Source organism: Podarcis tiliguerta, assembly GCF_965153285.1.
Source record: "Podarcis tiliguerta genome assembly, chromosome: 10".
NCBI lineage: Eukaryota > Metazoa > Chordata > Lepidosauria > Squamata > Lacertidae > Podarcis > Podarcis tiliguerta.
In genome coordinates, this window is record NC_139543.1 from 73,711,964 (window position 1) to 73,731,867 (window position 19,904).

Here is a 19,904-nt window from a genome sequence, read left to right on the forward strand (position 1 = left end):
GGGCGGTTGTGCGCAGGCGCGGCTGGCCCCTCCCCCTCCCGCGCTCGCTCTCGGCGCCGCCATTTTGGAGCTGAGGGGAGGCCGCGGAGAAGCCAGTCCGGCCGAGGGAGAGAGAGGGAGGCCGGCCGGCCCCGGAGGCGCCCGGGACACCCTCCGCCCCCGCCCCAGGTAAGGCCTCCAGGGAGGGCGGGAGAGCGGCCTCCTCCGCCACCGCCTCCCCCCCTCAGGTAGACTGCGCCTGGGCCGGGAGGCGCCACCGAGCGGCTCTCCGGGTGCGCGTCCCGGGGAAGAGCTCCGCCCCCCCGCCCGCTCCCCTTCGGCCTCCCGAGACCCCGGGCTGCTTCTTCTGGGGGCTCCCGCCTGCATTGCCCCCTCCGGAGAGGGACCTCCCGGGCCCCGTCGCCTTCCCCCGGCCTGCTGCTCCTGGATGTGGGGCTGTCAGCGAGCCAGGCTGCGTCCCCAGGGAGAAAAAAATCCTAAATTTCTGATCAGAAATTTGGGAAAGAGAGGACAATGTTCAGAGAATAGCTTAAAAGACCAAACAACAACAACAGTAACACAAATCTCCTGACAGACTTGGATTGAATCTTGAAGGAAATTATAAAGTAATTTTTTTCCGGATATCTAACTGAAAAGAAGAATAAAAATGAAGTGTGTATAGACTGGTAAGGTATAAAAAGCACAGTCAGGTGAATCGGAAGTTAAAGGGTATGTAATGTCAAATGCGGTGGTGTTAGTCAGTGTCTGTGGTCTGTTTATGTTGTTTTTCGTTGTGTTTATGTTCTATGTAAATTGTTCTGTAATAAAGAATCTCAAAAAAGAAGAAGAAGACTGCATCCCCGCTTCCTATCGGAAGCAGGTGGAGGTGTGTCGGTGCAGGATCCGGGCTTGGAGGCAGCTGGGGGGCCAGGAAGCAGGATGCCTGGAAGATGGAGGGGCGAGGGAGGGCTTCCCCTGCCCAGAAACATGGTCCCTGGCCTGATCCGGATGAAACCCTGCTTGCCTTCAAAGGGGCAGCTGCATGGCCGGGGGAGGGGGGGAGGGGTTGTTCCTCAACCCACTTTTGCCCTTTGAGATCCAGGCATTTTCTGTGGCGAGGAGCATCTCTCTTCTCCCTGCCCCAAAGCTATGGCCAGTTTGCCAGCCGGAGCTGTTCCTGAACCAGTGCGACTGAACTGGTTATTCTCCCCTACATCCCCCCTGGGTTCTGCTCACCCCACAATTCAGCCTTGGGCTCTGTGCATAGGGCACCCATGGGAGGTGGTCAGGGTGCTTGGTTTGATGTGGCCGGTGCCGGATTCTGCTGCTGTGAGGGCTGCCTGGCACCTCAGGGACACAGCACCTGCTTTGGCTGCCAAGGGGGCTGCATTGGATGGACGAAGCCCTGGACGCCTTGGGATGTAGGCATCTGTGAGAAGGCTCACCTTTGGCAGAGGTAGTCCTAGTAAACCTAGGACTTGCCCCACAGATGTAAGAGGCTGTGGAAGTTCATGAACCCACGCATGATGTGGAGCAAGTGGATAGGGGAGAGTTTTGTCCTCTAGAATGGAGCGATAGCTCAGAGTATGAGACTCTGAACCGCAGGGTCATGGGTTTGGCCCCCACATCAGGCGAAAGATTCCTGCATTGCAGGGGGTTCGACTAGATGATCCTCTTGGTTCCTACCAACTCTTTGATTCTATAATCCTGGACATCCAATAAAGCTAAATAATTGGAAGAGTCTGGACATGCTCCCCTCGGAGAGGCTCACTTGGTGCCTTCATTACAACATCTTTAGGTGCCAGGTAAAAACGTTTCTCTTCAACCAGGCCTTTGGCTGATTAACGTTCTGTGTCCTTTTAAATTGGTTTGTGAGGGGGGTGGAAAGGGGGGAGGAGATGTCTTTTTCTGCTGCTCCAGAGAAGCGGAACCGGAGCAATGGATCCAAACTACAAGAAAGAAGATTCCACCTAAACATTAGGAAGAACTTCCTGACAGTAAGAGCTGTTCGACAGTGGAATTTGCTGCCAAGGAGTGTGGTGGAGTCTCCTTCTTTGGAGGTCTTTAAGCAGAAGCTTGACAACCATATGTCAGGAGTGCTCTGATGGTGTTTCCTGCTTGGCAGGGGGTTGGACTCGATGGCCCTTGTGGTCTCTTCCAACTCTATGATTCTATGAAATAGATAATCAAAAGATAAAAGAAAATGCTTTGGAACTGAATCCACCTTGGTTGCCCTCTCAGGAGAGGTACTGGGGAAGGGAGTGTGACCCTGTTGTTCTTTTGATACCATTGGCCATCAGGTTGCATGGGCTGAGTGCTACTTAGCCCTTGCCGCATGACCCTAGACGGTCTCCAGTGCTGTTTAATATCTGCATGAAGGAATTGAGAGTGGACATTAGGAGTTTTGGAGCAAGGTGTCGTGAGTTTGTGATGGTACCCAACTCTGTTTCTCTGTAACATCTGAATTGGGAATGGCTGAGTAGGTGGGCTGCATGAGGGCTAATAAGCTGTGCCTGAAGCCTGTCATGGGGGAGCTCTGGGTGAACCATTCCCGCGGTTGGGAAGTCTGCAGTTGCTTGTCCCGGAAGGGATCACGCTGTCCCAGAAGCATCAAGTGCGCAGTTGGACTGTTCATGGATCCCGCGCTCTTGCTGGAGGTGAACATGTTCTGGCAGCTAGGAGGGCGTTTTTCTGACCTTGATTGGTAAGATAGCTGTGGACGTTCTTGGACCAGGGTAGCTTAACCACATTTGTTGGTACATTGGCAACCTCATATGGTTTGATTACCACAATGTGCTCTGTGGGGCTGCCCTTGGGGTTGGTTTGGAGGCTGAAGCTGGTTCAGAATGTAGCAGGCTTTCCTGAGAGGGAAAACGACTGCCAGCAAAGAACACCTGGCTTGGCACTGGGCCAAAATCAAGGTGTTGGGCTAACATAGAAGACCCTGTGCAGCTCAGGACCGGGTTGCCTGAGAAACCACCCTTTGTCTTATGCACCCAGTAGGTCACTGTGGCCTGTAGGAAAGATTCTCCGGCAAGTTCCAAAAATCTCAAAAGTCCTCTCTGCAATAACTCTGAGCAGAGCCCCTGTTCTGTGGAATAGCATTCTTGCTGTGATCTGACAGGTGCCCGCTGTCTCCATTTTCTGGAAACAATTGAAATGAAGACAATTCTGTCTTGGTATGCTTTCCCAGCTGGATGAATGGGCCTTTACCAGGAGTGGCTATTTTGTAGTGCTGTATTCATGCTTCAAATGTATCTGCTGCTACTAGTATCTGTTACTAACTGTATTTTGCTGTTTTTATTGTACGTTGGCTTGAGACGATGGTGCAGAAGGAAATTAATAAATTACTGATGATAGAGGTGTGTAAAATTATGCGTGTGGATAAACTGGGGCCTCCCACAAAGCCGAATGGGAAGATTCAGGACAGGCAAAATAAAGTTCTTCACGCAATGCATAGTGAAACTGGGAAATTTGCTCCCAGAAGATGCCATGATGAGCAGCATGGCTTCAAGAGAGGATTCTGGAAGGAGAACAAGGCTACCCATGGCTCCTGGCCACGCTGGCTGTCTTCTCCACTGCTAGTGGCATCCAATGCCTCTGAATACTTGTGCATAAATCAGCGCATGGGGTAGAGAAAAGGGATGGACGGTTTGTCTCCATCTTGCAATATGTAGTGACAGCCACTAGCCAGGATGGTTTTAATGGGATCCAATTTGCAGCTGCCGTTGCCTAGGGATTGTCAGAGCACAAAAGGTGGTGGTCCTGTCCTCCACCAGAACTGGTGCTGAGTGCCCAGCCAGTGTCTGCCCACAGCAGCCCAACTCTAATGGGAATATTGAACGAGATGTTTCGCTTTTCTCCCATTTCCTGTTTAAGCGTTGAAGTTTCTTTTCCTTCCATCTCTTCCCCCTCTCCAGCCAGCCCTCCTTCTGCTCTACATCTGCAAGAGCTCCCTTGCCTCCCATCTGTTCTTCCTCTTTCCTAACTTTCTCTGTTGTAACTTCCGTTCCATTCATCTACTGCTGACTCTCACACAGGATTTGGCCAGTGTTAGAAGCTCAGATGTATAACTGATTGCCAAATGGCGCTTTTCTGTCCCAGTTTCTAATACCGTCCCCAACTGAAAAGGAGCCTCTGGGGATTCCCTTCTGCCTGGGCCCACGGGGGAAGCGAAGCCCAAGGCCCTTCTTGCTCAGCCACCACCAGCTCAGACCTCAGGAGCATCTATGTAATGCTGGGATATTTTGCTCCTGCGTGCATCCCCTTACGCTTCTTAACGCTGCATCTGATCGATCATTTTAAGGCTCATTCACCCAGTTTGGAGAGAGCCTTTTGGAGTGCTTCACAGCCTCTTTTGGTTAAAAACCAGCCTGAACAACTTGGTGTCATCAGCAAACTTTGCTAACTCATCTCCAGGAACAGCTAGGAAACACTTTGTCTCATGCTTCAGTTCAAAAAGCAAGCAACACCCAGAAAATCTCACTCACTGTCACCAGGAACGAGACCAGAACGGCTTTCTTAGGGTTGCCATATTTCAAAAAGTGGAGATCAGGACACAAAAGTTGTTGAGTTTTCAGGGGGTTGCAAAAAAAGCAACAACCCCCTACTGATATGGGCTTCTATACTCTGAGTTTCCCCAGACATTTTAGCCGCTTTTATGAAATTCTGCCCAGACTCCATTTTTGAAGGCATTATTGCTTGGATGTGTGGCAGCCCTAGGTTTTCTTATCTGTTACAAGAGATAAGAATATTTATTCTACTTACACTCCTCCCTCCATACTAAGCATGCCATTAGATACACAAAATCAAACCTCAGAATGGGTAGCTAAACAGGAAGGGAACCCCCCACCATGCAAAAAAACCCTCTATTTTATTGTCATAATTTCCAGTCTGCTCTCCCACCCCCATGCTCAATCTGCATTCCTAGGGGGAAAAAGATGTAGCAGAATCCAAATAAAGGAGACAAACCTTTATTCTACCAAAGCAGCCAGCAAAAATTTTATTTTGCGAAGAAATGAAAGGCAAAGCAAGAAAAGAGGCACTGCTTTACTGCTAGAGCTGTTTCACTTTCGAGAAGCAAAATCACCATTATAAGCCTTTTAGTAATTAGCCAGCCCCCCTGCTCCCCCCCAAGAGAGAAGCAATCCATTAATCCATTAACTTTGCAGCTGGTTTGTTTGTTTGCAAGCAAAGAGGAGGGGTGAAAACCAGCTCCAGCTCCCCTTCCCCTGCGAAAGAGCTGTTTGCTTACTTATGGAAATCGTACAAAAATGGAAAAATGTTTCCCCCCTCTGCACATCAGAGGCTTTCCTGAAAGGGAACAGTCAGTCTCCTATCAGTAGCAAACCACACGACTGCAAATCTCAACCTGGTCTCTAGGTGATGCTTCAGAGTCTCAAAAACTGACTGGCGCCCAGTTAATTTCGAACACTAGTGTCATGTTTTTGTGTCTTAAGTGTGTGGTCACAGCCTCCCCCCCTCCCCCCCAGTTTTAATGGCATCAGATTGTTTTGGTACATAATAGCATCAGGTAATGCAGATGCTATATAGGGCTCCTAATCTCTAGTTTATTTTTGTGAAGTTTGCACATTTCTTCCTACGGCTGTGACCAAGGACTTGGAAGGTGTTGGTGGGGCTGCCGTCCAGCTGACAGGGGGAGGTCATATTCCTGCATTTCAGTGCTGTGAGGTGAGCCATTGAGATGCCGTTCTGGTCCAAGTTTCCCTTGAGAGGAAGTCCCACCCCTCCCTCCCTCCCTGGGGACAGAAGTGGCCCCCATCTCTGAGCAAGAGGCTCCTGACCCCAGCCCTCGCTTTCCTTCTGACCTTGAGGACCTTGACCAGTCCTTAGGCTGGTACAGTGGTACCTCAGGTTACAGACTCCGCTAACTCAGAAATAGTACCTCAGGTTAATAACTTTGCTTCAGGATGAGAATAGAAATTGTGCGGCAGTGGTGGGAGACCCCATTAGCAAAAGTAGTACCTCAGGTTAAGAATAGCTTCAGGTTAACCCGAGGTACCTCTAGTTATGAACTTAATTCGTTCCGGAGGTCCATTCTTAACCTGAAACTGTTCTTAACTAGAGGCGTGCCTTCGCTAATGGGGCCTCTTACTGCCGCTGTGCTGTCGGAACACAATTTCCGTTCTCATCCTGGGGCAAAGTTCTCAGCTCGAGGTAACTCTTCCAGGTGAGCAGAGTTTGTAACCTGAGGTGTTTGTAACCTGGGGCGTTTGTAACTCGAGGTACCACTGTAGTTCATTGAGAATAAGGCTTGAGAGAGCAAAAGGGGAAAGCTATGGGGTGGCTGAAGGAAACTTCAAATCTGCCTGCCTGCAGATGCAGGTTTCTTGTCTCCTCGCAAGCAAGCAGCACAGCGTCCTGGGGGTTAGAGGGATCCTGAGGTTGGCAGCCTTCCATTCTGGATCCAGCTGGGCTCCGATCAATATGTTCTTCTGAGCAGCCGGCAGGACGAGAAGCCAGGAAAGACATTGTTGCCACGGTTGGGAAGTTGTGGGAGGGGGGGCTCCCCACACCGCAATGGCTGCTGGATTGCCCCCATTTCCCTGCCAGGTCATGGCAAGCTTTCCTTGGCTTGTGTATGGAGACTTGGCTAGGCACCCACGGCCGGCCGCCTTTTGGGAATGGGCCTTTGGCGGAGCTGGCTGGGGGCAGGCAGAGCCCAGCTCTCTCCCTGGGCTCAGGTCAGGAAGGGACAAGGAGGCCGGCCAGCCCTTTGCCCCCCTGGCCTTTGGCGGTTTGTGGTGTGCCATTGGAAGTGACACTAGTGTGTATGCATGTGTGTGTGTGTGCACACCTGAGTATGTGAAGGAATTGAAATTCTTGATCTTTGTGAAGGAAGAAGAGGAAGCGAAGGTTACAGGCCGCGGCATATTGCGTTGGTAGTCCCAGGGTGTGGTGTTTTGGCAGTGTGTTCAGCACTGTTCAGCATTTCCAGGTCTGTGCCCCCAGGTCACCAGATGTTGGCTTCGCCCCCCTTTGCTTTGTCTTCATTGCCTGGCAATAGCACCCAGTGCTAAAAAGAAGTCAGTGGCCTAGTGGAGAACCACCTCTCCTGAAGGGCCTCCATTAAGGCCCCTGACTGGTTTGAGTTTGATGTGGTTATGGGGTACAGGTGGATAAGCCAGGCTTCGGGTGGGTCCCTGGGGTTCAGCATGTTTGATTTGTGAGGTGGTCCTTTTCTCTGACTCCAGCTTCAGGCATTCTTTGGTTCAGGTTCAGAGTCCTTCCAAGCCTGGGGAAGGTTTCCTGTTCCCACCTTTTTGCCGGGGCTCCCGTCCCTGGTGGGCTGGTGTATCACTCAGACTCTGGCCTTTGGGGGCCTTTCTTACTGCATCTGTTATACTGTGTTTGCTGCTCTTTCCCCCACTGAAGAAGCAGGGCCTTAATTCCAGGTTTCCCTTCCCCAGCTCTCTGGACTGCTCAAAGGAAAACCCGGTTGAGGTCTGCTCCGAAATAGCGGAAGGGAGAGATGGATTCGGTTGTAGCCAGGCTTGGCCTCACGCAGCAATCCCAAAGAGGGATTTGGGGGACATTTCCTGGATTCCCTTTTGCCTCTTTCATGGAGCAGCGGCCCTTTCTGAATGCACTGTGCTTGTATTCTGGTGGCGTGAGGATTTTTGGAAGGAGGGGAAGTGGCCTTTGGGTTTCCTTGACAACCTAGATCTTTCTTTTGAGCGGCATCAGGAAAACAAATGTGTGTTCTTCTCTTTTCACAGCTGAGTCTGCAAACTGAAGGGGGCTGAAAGGAAAGGCTCCCTTAATCCTTTGCTAAGACTTGGCTCTGAGTAAAAACGTACAGTGCAGGATCAGGCTGGGCATGTGGGAAAGGATCCATTTAGCCACCCACCCCGGCCCTCTCGAGATCTGGTGCGGTTTCTTACACCCGGATGCCTTCTGCTCTGTTTGTGCTTTTCAGTATTAATGACGTTTTCATTTCCTTCTTTTATTCCTCAGGCAAAAACAGCAACTAAAGGTAAACTGAGATCAATGGAAGGTGTTCTCGAAGTGGAGACCTCTGTTGAACCAAGAAGCCAGATGTACCTCTGTCTGTGGCGAAGGTCTCGCTTTTGAAACAAGATTTGCACAAGAGGTAGGAACTGTTGCTGGCTTTTCTTTATCGTTTGGCTTGTGGGCACTGCCAAGGAGCAGGCGAGGGTGTCCATATTTGGTACAGAGGACCCTCAGAAGTGTGTGAAGGAGGAGCCTGGCGTGGGGTGCAGGAGAAGTGCCTTTGAGATGAGGCCAGAATCCCCTCTTGGTCTGCTTCTGGCATTGACTAGGAAGGTTCCCAGGAAAGCTCCCAAACAGGACTTGAGGAGGAGGAGGGGGGTGCTTTTGAACATGGCTTCTTTCTGCAGAGAGGGGTTTTGGCAAGCAGCTGTGACAGTCACAGTTTCAAGGCCTTGTCAGATCTTCTGGTCAGCTGCACTTCTGCCTGGAGCCACTAGCACTCTCAGAAACAAAACTCCCTAATGCCGCCAACTCTGGTAGGCTGCTGGCAAGTTGCTTTTCCCTTCTGAAAAGTCTCGCTCAATATATGGTCAGAACCAAATAGGATCTTATGAGTGTGCCTGTGTAGAAATCAGACAACCCTGTTCTGTTTGGGTATGTTTATCCTGGAAAGCTGAGAGGGAAGACGATAGCCATATTCAGACATCTAAAGGGCTGTCACGTGGAAGATGGAGCAAGCTTGTTTTCTCCTGCTCTGATGGATTCAAGTTACATGAAAGGCGATTCCAACTCAACATCAGGAAGAACTTTCTGACAGAGCCGTTTGGCAGTGGACTCCCTTGGAAGGTGGTGAACTCTCCTTCCTTGGAGGTTTTTAAGCAGAGGTTGGATGGCCACCTGTCATGGGGGCTTTAGCTGATATTCCTGCATTGTAAGAGGTTGGACTAGATGGAGGTTGGACTCTATAATTCTATGATTCAGTCTGTTTTGTCCTGAAAGAGTTGCAGCTCTCTTCAGATATAAAAGATCCCATAAAACAGCGACTAGCCTTCCTCAGTCCTCAGCCTCAGAGCCTGCAGGAGAAGCAGCACAGAAGTCAAAGCTGACTCAAAGCTCTGACCAGAGAGCCACTGCTGTTTCTTCAGCTAAGCAGCAGGCCTCAGGTGCAAAAAAGTGGATGTTGGTTGGCATCCACGTGTAGCCTTGGCACTGAAAGGGAGCTTGGTGCTGGAGGTATGGATGGAAACTTCCTGGAGAAAATTGTGATCGTTTGATGTTACATTCAGGAAGAATTAAAGTCTTGAGCCTAAGTTAAAAGCTGCTTTGATGGCTTGTCTGTCTCCCTGAGCGCCGTTCTCCTGGCGCTTTCACATTCATTTCTGTCTATTCGGATCTGAGTTTCTCAAAGGAAGCTGCCGCAGCTCCAGACAGCTTTTACCTTTCTTTATGTGGAGTTGCAAACCTGCCAGTGTTTTGGCAGGAGGCTCAGTGCAGGCGATGGAGCCCTATGGCCTAGCTCCGTGTAAGGCAGCTTCCTCAGAGCAATGCAGGGCAGGGAATGGTGAGGCTCCACTGGGCAGGGGTGCCCTCCCTGTGCCCATCTCTCATGGTTGTCTGGGGGTCCTGGCTGGAGTCCCTGGTAGGAACTCAGAAGCGTCACAGTTGTTGGGACGAAGCAGCTTCCTTGCGGCTTTTTCCTTTTTTTGTCAGGGGATGTTTCATGCAGGCATCTGCTTGGGCCTGGTGAGCACAGGATGCTGGACTAGATGGGCCCCCTTGGGCTTGATCCAGCCACAGGGCTCTTCTCAGGTTCTTACCTATACATGCACACAGCACTCAGTGTTGCTCCAAGAGGCTTTTTGTGACGTGGGAGGTGATGGAGCAAAGGATTGTCAGACAGCCCCAGGAAATGTGATCCTTTCACAGCCTCAAAGGGAGCCCCAGGCCGTTTCTGTCGGCTGGTTGAGCATGAGCTAGAAGCCAAGAGGAAAGGCTTTGGGGGGATGTGGGCAGGGCAAGTGCAGGCCAAACCTGGCAGGCACATCTATCTGACTTGGGAGGGTGGGGTGCAGGCAGGATGCTGCCCCCCCCCCCTTTTCCAGCGTTGCAGGGGTGGGGGACCTGCTCTTGGGTAAGACCCAATGACTCTGCTGAGACTCGCAGCTCAACCCCATGCAGGGTTCATCCTGCCAAAGCCCTTTCATTTCAGCTGGCCTAATTCTGCATGCCATTGGGCTCCTTATGCCATAGAAAGCAGAGGGTCTCTTGCCACACACACGTGGGGCCAGAGGTTAGGTCAGGGCGGGCCTTGTGCTCCATAGTCCAGTAGCAGCGGAAGGGGAGGTTGAAAGCAGAGCCCCTTTGCAGCCCTTGCTTGCTGACATTTCTTTTGCAGCCCCATTGCACAGATCGCTGGGCCAGTGGGGCTGAGGCTGCTGCCCCTGTGTGTTTTGCGGTGTGTGTGTGGGGGGGGCTGCTATAGGGCTGCAGGATGGCCAGAAACCTCTTGGCAGAGTGGAATATACTGCTGGTGAAACCGCCATCGCTCTCTGCCCTGGCAGAGAAAATAAAGCTGAATTAGTGAAGTTCCAATGCAGCTTGTTCTTTCCTCTGCTTCTCCAAACTGCTTGGCTTGCGCTGCTGCCCTCGCCTCAGCCAAGGAGTTTTATGGAGCCCCTGACCCAGCGGCAGGATGGGGGCTCTCTTAAAGTGCCCCCCCTCCCACGCCAGCGAAGGCAGAGGGAGCTTGGCCAAGGAGCCCTTGCTGCTCCAGCGTGAGTGGAAGGGGAATTGGGGCTGGCTTCACTGGGGACAGGAGCCTTTCCTCCCCCCCCCCCCCCCCAGCTGAGCAGCCGGCTGGGGCCAGCTGTCTTGGCCGCAGCCTGCGAGGCGCTGGGTTGAAAGCACCTCAGCTTCCACCATGAGAGCTGCAGCAGTTTCTCCTGGCATCTCACGGGGCCAGTGCAGCTTTTTTCAACATCATGGTATATTGCCAAACTGCAATGTTTGGCTGGGATACACCACAGTGTTGAAAACCCAACATTGCCCAGCCTTCGTGTCCAGGCTGAACAATGGGGGTGGAGACACATCTTCAGGTATGGTGGTTGCTTTCCTCGTGAAGAGAAAGAGAGTCTAATGTGAAAATAATTCAAAAGAGAGAGTGTCCATTTTCTCCTGACATTGAGCAGAAGTTAAACACTGATCTTCCCTCGTTTAGTCCTTAAACATTTTGTCTCCTCCATAATCATCCATCTCTTGAACTCCATTATTCACTTTTGCATCAAATCTTACTATTGCAATAGGTGAATTGCCCGGGAGCAGCACTCTCTTTAATTTATCCCATCTCTATATTCCAGTGATGCTCCTTTAATCAAATTTAGAAGACTTTTCCCTTAACCACAGAGGAGCTGGAGAAGGGACTTAGATTGATGAAGACGAGGGCTGCTGCCTTCAGGGGACTCCCAAGTGGTGGGCTCAGGCTGCCCTTGGAGACATGCAAAACACAAAAATACATACCAAAAAATACCCCCCCCCCCAAAGGCCACAGATTGTTTAATCAGTCCAAGCCTAGGGAGAAGAGGAATGTTTTTGTCTGTTGCCTAAAGGTATATAAGGATGATGCCAGGTGAGCCTCTCTGGGAAGAGCATCCCACAAAGGGGGAGCCACCGCAGAAAGGGCCCCTTCTCATGTTGCCACCCTGCTTGGGGTATTGCTCCATCTTCCTGTTAACCCCAAGCAGCCAGTAAATACACTGACATGTAACTGAAAATAAAGACTGTGTAGCCTCTATAAACACAGGAAGAGGGTCACCAGAGTGGTGGGGCCAGAACCAAGTCCTGCAGGTCCAGGGGCTCCATTTCTAGCTCATGGGCAATGTCGCAGGAGCACCCTTTTTAGAAAAGGGGGGGGGTGAATTATAGTAATTGGTTATGTTTGTACAGGTTACATATCCTAGTTCGCAAAGAGAACAAAATATCTGGTGAAAAACCTGAAGAACCTTTCTTCTGCTCAAAGGCGATAGATCTCAAGTCAGCTTGACTTGAGCTGAACGGCATCTTGTCCACCGCTGCCCTGCTGCCTAGGATTGTTTTACAACAAGAAATGTGTCCCCTTCCACCCGCAGGCCCCAAGGTCATTTATGTAGGGAAGAAATGTTAAAAGCCACCTGCAACTAAAGATCCCTCAAGGATACATTTCCTGCTGTAAGACTATCTCTACTTGAACAACAAGCAGTTGAGACACACCTGGTGATTGTCTGCCAAACGCAGCCTGAAAGAGTCTAAAAGAGTCCTAGCCGGGGGCCAAAAAGCTGTTGGACCAGGAGCCAGGCCTGTCGCCCTCAGGAAAGTGTCTCGGGACGAGGAATCCCTGCCTAAAAGCCCTTTCTTGCTTGGCCACCTTGCACAAACCCCTTGGAAAAGCTTTATGCAGCCACCCCGTGAGATGGCAGGGGGCCAGTTCTGTTGTGTCCCTCACTAACGTGGTGCTGAGGGAGCCAGCCTACACCAAGGAGTGTCCTGCCTGAATTATTCGGGGGGGGGGGGTGCAAACTGTTTGGACTTCATTTCACTTGGGAAATATTGCAGGAGCCAGCATTTTCTTGATGGTTGCCAGAAGACTGGGTGTGCTCCCTTCTTCTGAATCATCCGTTGAATTTAGAGTGGAAATCTACCTGCAGCCATGTTAATAATGACTGCAAGAGGGGGTGAGGGGCAACCCAGTCGGGGCCCGGGGGCCACAGAGCAGCTGAATGGAAGCACGGAAGAAGAGTGCAGCCTGACTGGATGGATGGCAGCCTGACTTCTCCGGGGGCTGTTGGGTTTTGCACAGTCCTTGAAAAAGGCCGTCTGCCACACCAGTGACCTAGAATCATAGAATCATAGAGTTGGAAGAGACCCCAAGGGCCATCGAGTCCAACCCCCTGCCAAGCAGGAAACACCATCAGAGCACTCCTGACATATGGTTGTCAAGCCTCTGCTTAAAGACCTCCAAAGAAGGAGACTCCACCACACTCCTTGGCAGCAAATTCCACTGTCGAACAGCTCTTACCTGCATGTCGGTGGAGGGAGGGAGCGCTTGGTCTTGCTAGGACTGTGTGGGAAACGGAAGAGGAACCTCTAACCTGAGGAGAGCGCAGCTTTAGCAGGGGCAGGAGAATGTTGGGATTTGGCACGTGCTGACCGCAGCCCCCACAAGGGTCTCCTGATGTTTGTGGTCAAGGCGTTTGCTTTTAACTTGCTTTTAATTTGTTAGGATTTTGCTGTATGGTTTGTTTTTCTATATTGTTGTAAACCGCTGTGATTTATTTCTGTGATACAAGCAACATATAAATGCAGTGGTACCTTGGTTCTCAAACGCCTTGGTACTCAAACACTGCAAATGCGGAAGTAAGTGTTCCGGTTTGCAAACTTTTTCTGGAAGCCATACGTGTTCCGTTTTGAGTGTTACGCTTCCGATCTGAGTGCCGCACTTCCGTTTTGAGTGTTACACTGAGCTCTGTCTATTTATTTTGCGTTTTTGTTTTTGCGGCTCTTTTTGTTTTGTTTTTGGGACTGTGTGGAACCCAGTTCAGCTACTGATTGATTGATTGATTCTGTGACTGCAGTACATCATTATTACTTTCATTTTATGGACCAATGGTCTCATTAGATAGTAAAATTCATGTTAAATTGCAGTATTAGGGGTTGTTTTTAAGAGTCTGGAATGGATTAATCTATTTTGCATTACTTTCTATGAGAAAGCGCGCCTTGCTTTTGGAAAGCTTTGGTTTTGGAACAGACTTTTGGAATGGATTAAGTTTGAGAACCAAAGTACCACTGTATTTTTAAATAAATAAATAAAATCAATAAGGGAGCTCTGTAGGAAGAGGCTGTTTATAACCCATTTCCCCATAGCCTGGACTCCTGCCCAGTTAGCAGAAGATGGAGTTTCTCCAAGGGGCGGGCTCGTCTGTTCCCCAGTTTCCCCAGAGTGCATCTGTTCCTGTGGGATTCTTGGGCCCTGACCCAGGCCTTCACAGAGCCTTGCAGGGAAAAGGGGCGTGGGGAACTCTTCTGGCGTAGCCTTATGCTGACAGTGCTGCTGCTCTCTCCGGCTCCTTGCAGGTCGGTGCTCACTCTCACCATGTTCTGGAAATTTGACCTGAACACCACGTCGCATGTTGACAAGCTGCTGGACAAGGAGGATGTGACTCTGCTCGAGCTGATGGACGAAGATGACATCCTCCAGGAGTGCAAAGCGCAGAACCACAAGCTGGTGGACTTCCTGTGTCAGCAGCACTGCATGGAGGAGCTGGTCAGCCTCATCACCCATGAGCCCCCACTGGACATGGACGAGAAGGTCCGCTTCAAGTAGGTACCCGGCCCTGGAAGTCCTGCCAGCTGGCAGCGAAGAGGGGGCATGGCCTTCCTGATAGAGCCCTGTGGCAGAGCGGGGGGAGCCTTTCGTTCCTTTGCATGCAAGCTTTAGAGAGCGCTTTTCAGTAGTCCCTTCCCAGGTAGTTTGCAATGAAACAAAACAATAATAAGATCCCAAAGCCAGTTGTTTTCACAAAACGACATGCACATAAAAATAATGGAGGCAACAAAGCAAGCCAGCAGCACATGAAGAGACAGATCTGTGTGTGTATCCAAAGGGTGAGGGCATCCGGCGATGTTGGGGCTGTCTCTGAAGAGGCCCTGTGCGGACAGCGAAGGGGCTCAGAGCCTGAAGGTAGCAGAGTCCCTGGGCCAGAAGGATGTTCCGCTCTGCCAGGGAAGCTGGGATCCTGATGCAGCCAGCCAGCGCCAGCTGCTCTCTTTGGAAGGCGCCATGGCAGAGAGGCTTTGGAGCCATGGAGGCTGATGGAGGGGAGCTCTGAGGGATCCGAGGCAGGGATGTTGCCCTGGCAGCCTGGCCACCCCAAGCTTAGCCCTGCTTATCCCAGAGGAATTGCCATTCACATCACCCATCCCGAGAACTTCCGAGAGGCAAGTTCCATTTTGTGAACCGGGATTTATGCTAGCAGACAAACCGCTTCCTCCATCAACTCCCGTCAGGCGAAGGAGAGTCTTTTCCCTGTGAGCTCTTTTGCCACGGCAAACAGGTCCATCCTGGAGGCCCATGTGAGACCTTCTGCTCTGGTCGAAGCTCCATACGGGCTGCATGTCCAGCTGCCCCTAGTTTGAGATGGCTGCCTTTCACATTTCAGGGCAGAGGTGGTTGGCATGTGTCTAAAGCCTGCTGGCATCCCTGGTGGGTCTCTGCGTGGCTGCCTTTGGGCTCTTGGCACCAGCGGCAGCAGCTTCCCAAGCTCTTGGCCTTGCCTCTGTCCCTGCAGGTACCCCAACACAGCCTGTGAACTGCTGACGTCTGATGTGCCGCAGATCAACGACAGGCTCGGAGGGGACGAGGCTTTGCTGAACATCCTCTACGACTTCCTGGACCATGAGCCACCCTTGAACCCTTTGCTGGCCAGTTTCTTCAGCAAGACCATCGGCAACCTCATCGCCAGGAAGACGGAGCAGGTCAGGCAAAGTGTCCCCCCCCCCCCGGCTCATGCTGCCTCCTTTGGGTCTTGACTGTTTTTTTGGGTGGCAGCTGAGGGTTACCATATTTTTCACTCTATAAGACGCACCAGACCACAAGACGCACCTAGTTTTTGGAAGAGGAAAACAAGAACAAAAATACTCTGAATCTCAGAAGCCAGAACAGCAAGAGGGATTGCTGCGCAGTGAAAGCAGCAATCCCTCTTGCTGTTCTGGCTTCTGGGATAGCTGCGCAGCCTGCATTCGCTCCATAAGACGCACACACATTTCCCCTTACTTTTTAGGAGGGAAAAAGTGAGTCTTGTAGAGCAAAAAATACGGTAATTCCCAAGGCTGTCTCTAGCTAGCTATCTTTCTGATCTGTCTATTTTTTTCTTTAGGTAATTTCATTTTTGCGGAAGAAAGCCAAATTCCTCGACTTGGTACTGAAGCATATCGATACGTCTGCCATGATGGACCTCCTCTTGCGACTCATCAGCTGCGTGGAGCCGGCTCCGCTGAGGCAGGAAGTCCTAAACGTGAGGGCTGCTCTTGGGCTCAGAGGGTTGTAGAAGCGTAGAGTTGGGAGGGGCCCCCGAGGGTCATCCAGGGCAGGGCAGGAATTGAGGCTCCAGTGTTCCTGGCCTCCTTTGCTTTCTCTCTGCTGTCAGGCTTGGCCTTGACCTCGCAGGGAGCTGAGAAGAGCAGCTCCGCAAGGCTGTTCTCCGCTGGCTCCTTCGGATGCTAGAGGCTCCGTCCGCGTCCCTTTGCCAAGGCCAGGCTGGCCTGGAAGCAGAACAGCCATGTGACCTGCACTTTATTTATGGAAGTGTTTAGGTGCTGCCAGTTCATACCGTCTTTGCAATGTGCGGCAGGATAGACAAAAAATTATGAGCGACCATAAATACAGAACAAAAGGAGTCAAGTGAAGGGCTGGTCTGGAGATTCCAGTGGTTGCCCAGGCCTCTCTTCATAAAAAGGCCTTGAAGTGAGGCTGCCTGCCAGCTCTCTGCTGGTGAAGGGCTCTTCTTCTGCACTTGCTCTTTCCAGGTTTGGCCTCTTTAAGAAATGGAGATTGTGATCTCTGAGGAAACACCTCAGTTGTCTCCTCTAGGGCCTTGTACAGTCGTACCTCGGAAGTCGAACGCCTTGTGTGTCGAACGTTTTGGCTCCCAAATGCCACAAACTCGGAAGTGAGTGTTCCTCTTTGTGAACATTCTTTGGAACCTGAGCGTCCATTGTGGCTTCCATGGCTTCCAGTTGGCTGCAGGAGCTTCCTGCAGCCAATCGGAAGCCGCATCCTGGTTCCTGAACATTTTGGAAGTTGAACAGACTTCCAGAACGGATCCCATTCAACTTTCAAGGTACAACTGTATTCCACTGCCCCCCTCCCCGCCATGGCTTCTGAAGGGACTGACGTGGCCAGAGGCCTGGACCTGCTATTTTCAGTAGCGGAAAGTGGAGCTTCCCCTGGAGGGCAGAGAGAAGCCAGCTCCAGACTGGCAGGGCCATGAAGGGAACTCCCCCAGCCTCCTGGCCCTGGCGGTGGGCCAAGCAAGGGCGACTTTCTCACTGGCGCTGCTTCCTCTTCTCTCCTTCCCTGCAGTGGCTGAATGGAGCACAGATCATCCAGCGGCTCGTGGAGCTGATCCGTCCCGACCAGGATGAGGATGTGAGTGCAGCCTCCTGTCCGCGGGGCTCTCCAGCTCTGTCTCTGAGAGCATCTTAGCAGAAACCTTTCCTTTGTTCTGCTTAAGCTCTTTTGCAGGGAGACATTTTGCCAGTGAGCAGTGGGAGAGGGTGGGCAGGAAGCTCTGGGCAGTGCCAGTGTAGAATGGGCAGCTGTGGTGTCGACGCTTAATTGTGGAAAGGAAAAAAGGGCCTGAAAGGAAGAGAGCGGCTGCCTCCTGGGTTCCAGCTGGGGCCAGTCAGCACTGCCATTGCTGCTCTTCAGTGCTGGGAGGATGAGGGGCCAAGCAGTGTTCTGCTTGCCCCTTGCAACCCCCCCCCCCCGTGCAGTCTGGTCTGCTTCCCCCTTTGGGTGCTAAAATTTCACACACACCATTAGGGGTCGTGTGCCTGTCCTTATAATAATAATTTATTATTTCTACCCCACCCATCTGGCCAGGCTTCCCCAGCCACTCTGGGTGGCTCCCAACATAATATTTAGAACATGATAAACCATCACACATTAAAAATTTCCCTTAGTGGAGCTTTTAAGCTGAGAGGTCAAGGGAGTGTGTTTATGTGTTAGGGCAGACCCACTCCGGGGCACAGAAGGCAGGCAGGAGTTCTTTTCAAGCAGGACCTCAGTCTGGAACTCCTCACCTTTAGAGTCATTTCCTGCTGTGCTGCACCATCTTCGCAGCTTTAGCCCAGAAGGGAAGCTCAGTCAAGAGGGAGCCACTGGCCACCTCCCTCCATTCCCAGGGCTTTGGGGTTCTGCGTTGCTGTCAGCTGCCCGGCCCCCTTTTCTCTGAAGGCTAAGAGGAGACCCCTTTTGCCACCGCTGACTCGTCTCCTGTTTGCAGAGGCAGTCCAACGCTTCCCAGACCTTGTGCGACATCATAAGGCTCAGCAGGGACCAGAGCAGCCAGTTCCAAGAGGTGGCTGAGCCCGACCCGCTCCTGGCAGCTCTGGAGTCGTAAGTACAGCAGACAGAAGCCGGGGGGGGGGGGCTGGGAGCACTAGGGGCTGCTCTCGGCCGCTTTCTTGTGGATGTTCTTAAAAGGGTGTTGAGGTTTTCCTCAGCTGGGCAGAGCAGGCAGGCGTCTCCTTGACTTTTTTTAAAAAAATATTATTTATACCCCACCCATCTGGCTGATGAGGAGCACAGCTTCCAGGGGACTGGACCTGATTTGGGTCTCCCAGCTCGGTTCCCTTCCTGTGGGGATGTTGTGTTAGAATCAGAGAACTGTAGAGTTGGAAGGGACCCCGAGGGGCATCTAGTCCAACCTCCCACAATGCAGGAATCTCAGCTAAAGCAGTCATGGCAGATGGCCATCCTCCATGTGACAGCCCTTCAGAGATTTTTTTTTTGTTAGAACGTTTATTAATTTTCCAATAAAAAACATCCAATTAACATATCAAATCGTAATCCAATAAAAATTAAAAAATTAAAAAATTTTAAAAATCAAATTATCTTCTGCATTTAATTCTAATTGTGCAACTTCCCACGGTCTGAACGTCAAAGCAACTCCAAGTCTCAGTCCTGCCTCTCACAATATTTCCATATTGCCCTTTGGAGATTTCAAAGTTAGTGTGACGTTGTGGCTGGAGGGTTGGACTCAGGAGGCCGAGGGTCAAACCCGTACTCAGCCAGGAGCCTCGCGGGGTAAGCCTTGGGCTCGTCCTTCTTTCTCAGCCTGGCCCACCTCGCAGGGGGGTTGCTGAATATCAGCATCCTCTGCTTAAGAAGGCTGATGACCCAGCTGCAGCTAGAGAGGAGGGGGAGCAGTGCCCAGCCAGGCAGCCCCCCCCCCCCCCATTCTCTGGGCAGGCCGTGTCAGGTTGGAAGCCAGGGGTGGGGAGGGGGCCAAGGCATAGATGTTTGTTTGGGGAAAACGTTGCTGCATCCTGACTTGTGGATTCAGGACCCCCTTAAAAATGGCCTCTAACTTTTCCTTGGTGTTTCCAGGCAGGAATGTGTGGAGCAGCTTCTGAAGAACATGTTTGATGGTGAGCAGACGGAGAGCTGCCTTGTGAATGGGACTCAGGCTCTGTTGACGTTACTGGAGCCGAAGCGCACCAGGTAAGCTGGTTTGGGGGCCGACCAGATGCATCGTAGCAGAGACGTCAGGGTAGAACTGAAACTCTTGGGCGCCTGGCCAGGCAGTTGATGAATGCTTGCTAAAAATAAATAAGCGAAGTACAGGAGACCCCAACTTATTCCTGATTTACTTAGATAATTGCAGCTTTGTGAGAGTGGCAGGAAAATAAGTAAATAAGTGGAGAGGTTGTGGGGAGGGAATAGTTGGAAGGAGCCGTCCAAGATCTCGCCTTGGGTTTTCCTGCTGCTGAAAGGTTTCTTAAGCCCTCCGCCTGGCTCATCATCCCCTGGGAAGGTTGTGTGAGGCCTGTGGGAAGGTCATGGGAGGTCCGTGCGAGACCTCACATCTTGTGAGATGTGCTGACAGTGGAGGGTCTGCTTCCCTTGGCACCGGAGGAGCAGACCCGCTTGTGTAGAGCTCTGCAGTTCATGGGGCTTTGCTTGGTCCGAGTCTTGAGCCTGGTTTGCCTCTCTTCCCCCGCAGCGTGGAGGGGCTGGTGGACTCTTTCTCTCAGGGATTCGAAAGGTCTTGCACTGTCAATAGCAGCATCCTGGGTGGCATTGAGCCGCGGCTGAAGGACTTCCACCAGCTGCTGCTGCATCCGCCCAAGGTAGGGAGATTCTCTCTCTCCCCCCCCCCCCCCCCGCTTCTCCTCAAACCCTTCTTCAATCTCCC

At 51.6% G+C, this 19,904-nt stretch overlaps 1 protein-coding gene across 4 annotated transcripts in view; it reads left to right on the forward strand.

The window, feature by feature from the left end:
* Positions 1-2: 2 nt before the first annotated feature.
* The window catches only part of PPP6R2 (protein phosphatase 6 regulatory subunit 2), a 46,100-nt gene continuing 26,198 nt past the window's right edge, over positions 3-19,904 (forward strand). For 2 of the 4 annotated variants that reach the window (XR_014502603.1, XM_083401901.1), the window contains exons 1-9: positions 3-168; positions 7,957-8,092; positions 14,059-14,304; positions 15,273-15,459; positions 15,861-15,998; positions 17,066-17,131; positions 17,991-18,103; positions 19,097-19,210; positions 19,713-19,839. Coding sequence is in view for 2 of the 4 variants with exons in the window: in XM_083401901.1 (XP_083258027.1) it covers positions 14,078-14,304; positions 15,273-15,459; positions 15,861-15,998; positions 17,066-17,131; positions 17,991-18,103; positions 19,097-19,210; positions 19,713-19,839 (972 nt within the window). In the remaining 2 variants the exon portion in view is untranslated. The remainder of the gene's footprint in view (positions 169-7,956; positions 8,093-14,058; positions 14,305-15,272; positions 15,460-15,860; positions 15,999-17,065; positions 17,132-17,990; positions 18,104-19,096; positions 19,211-19,712; positions 19,840-19,904) is intronic. The other 2 variants (XR_014502604.1, XM_083401902.1) reach the window with 1 other exon arrangement.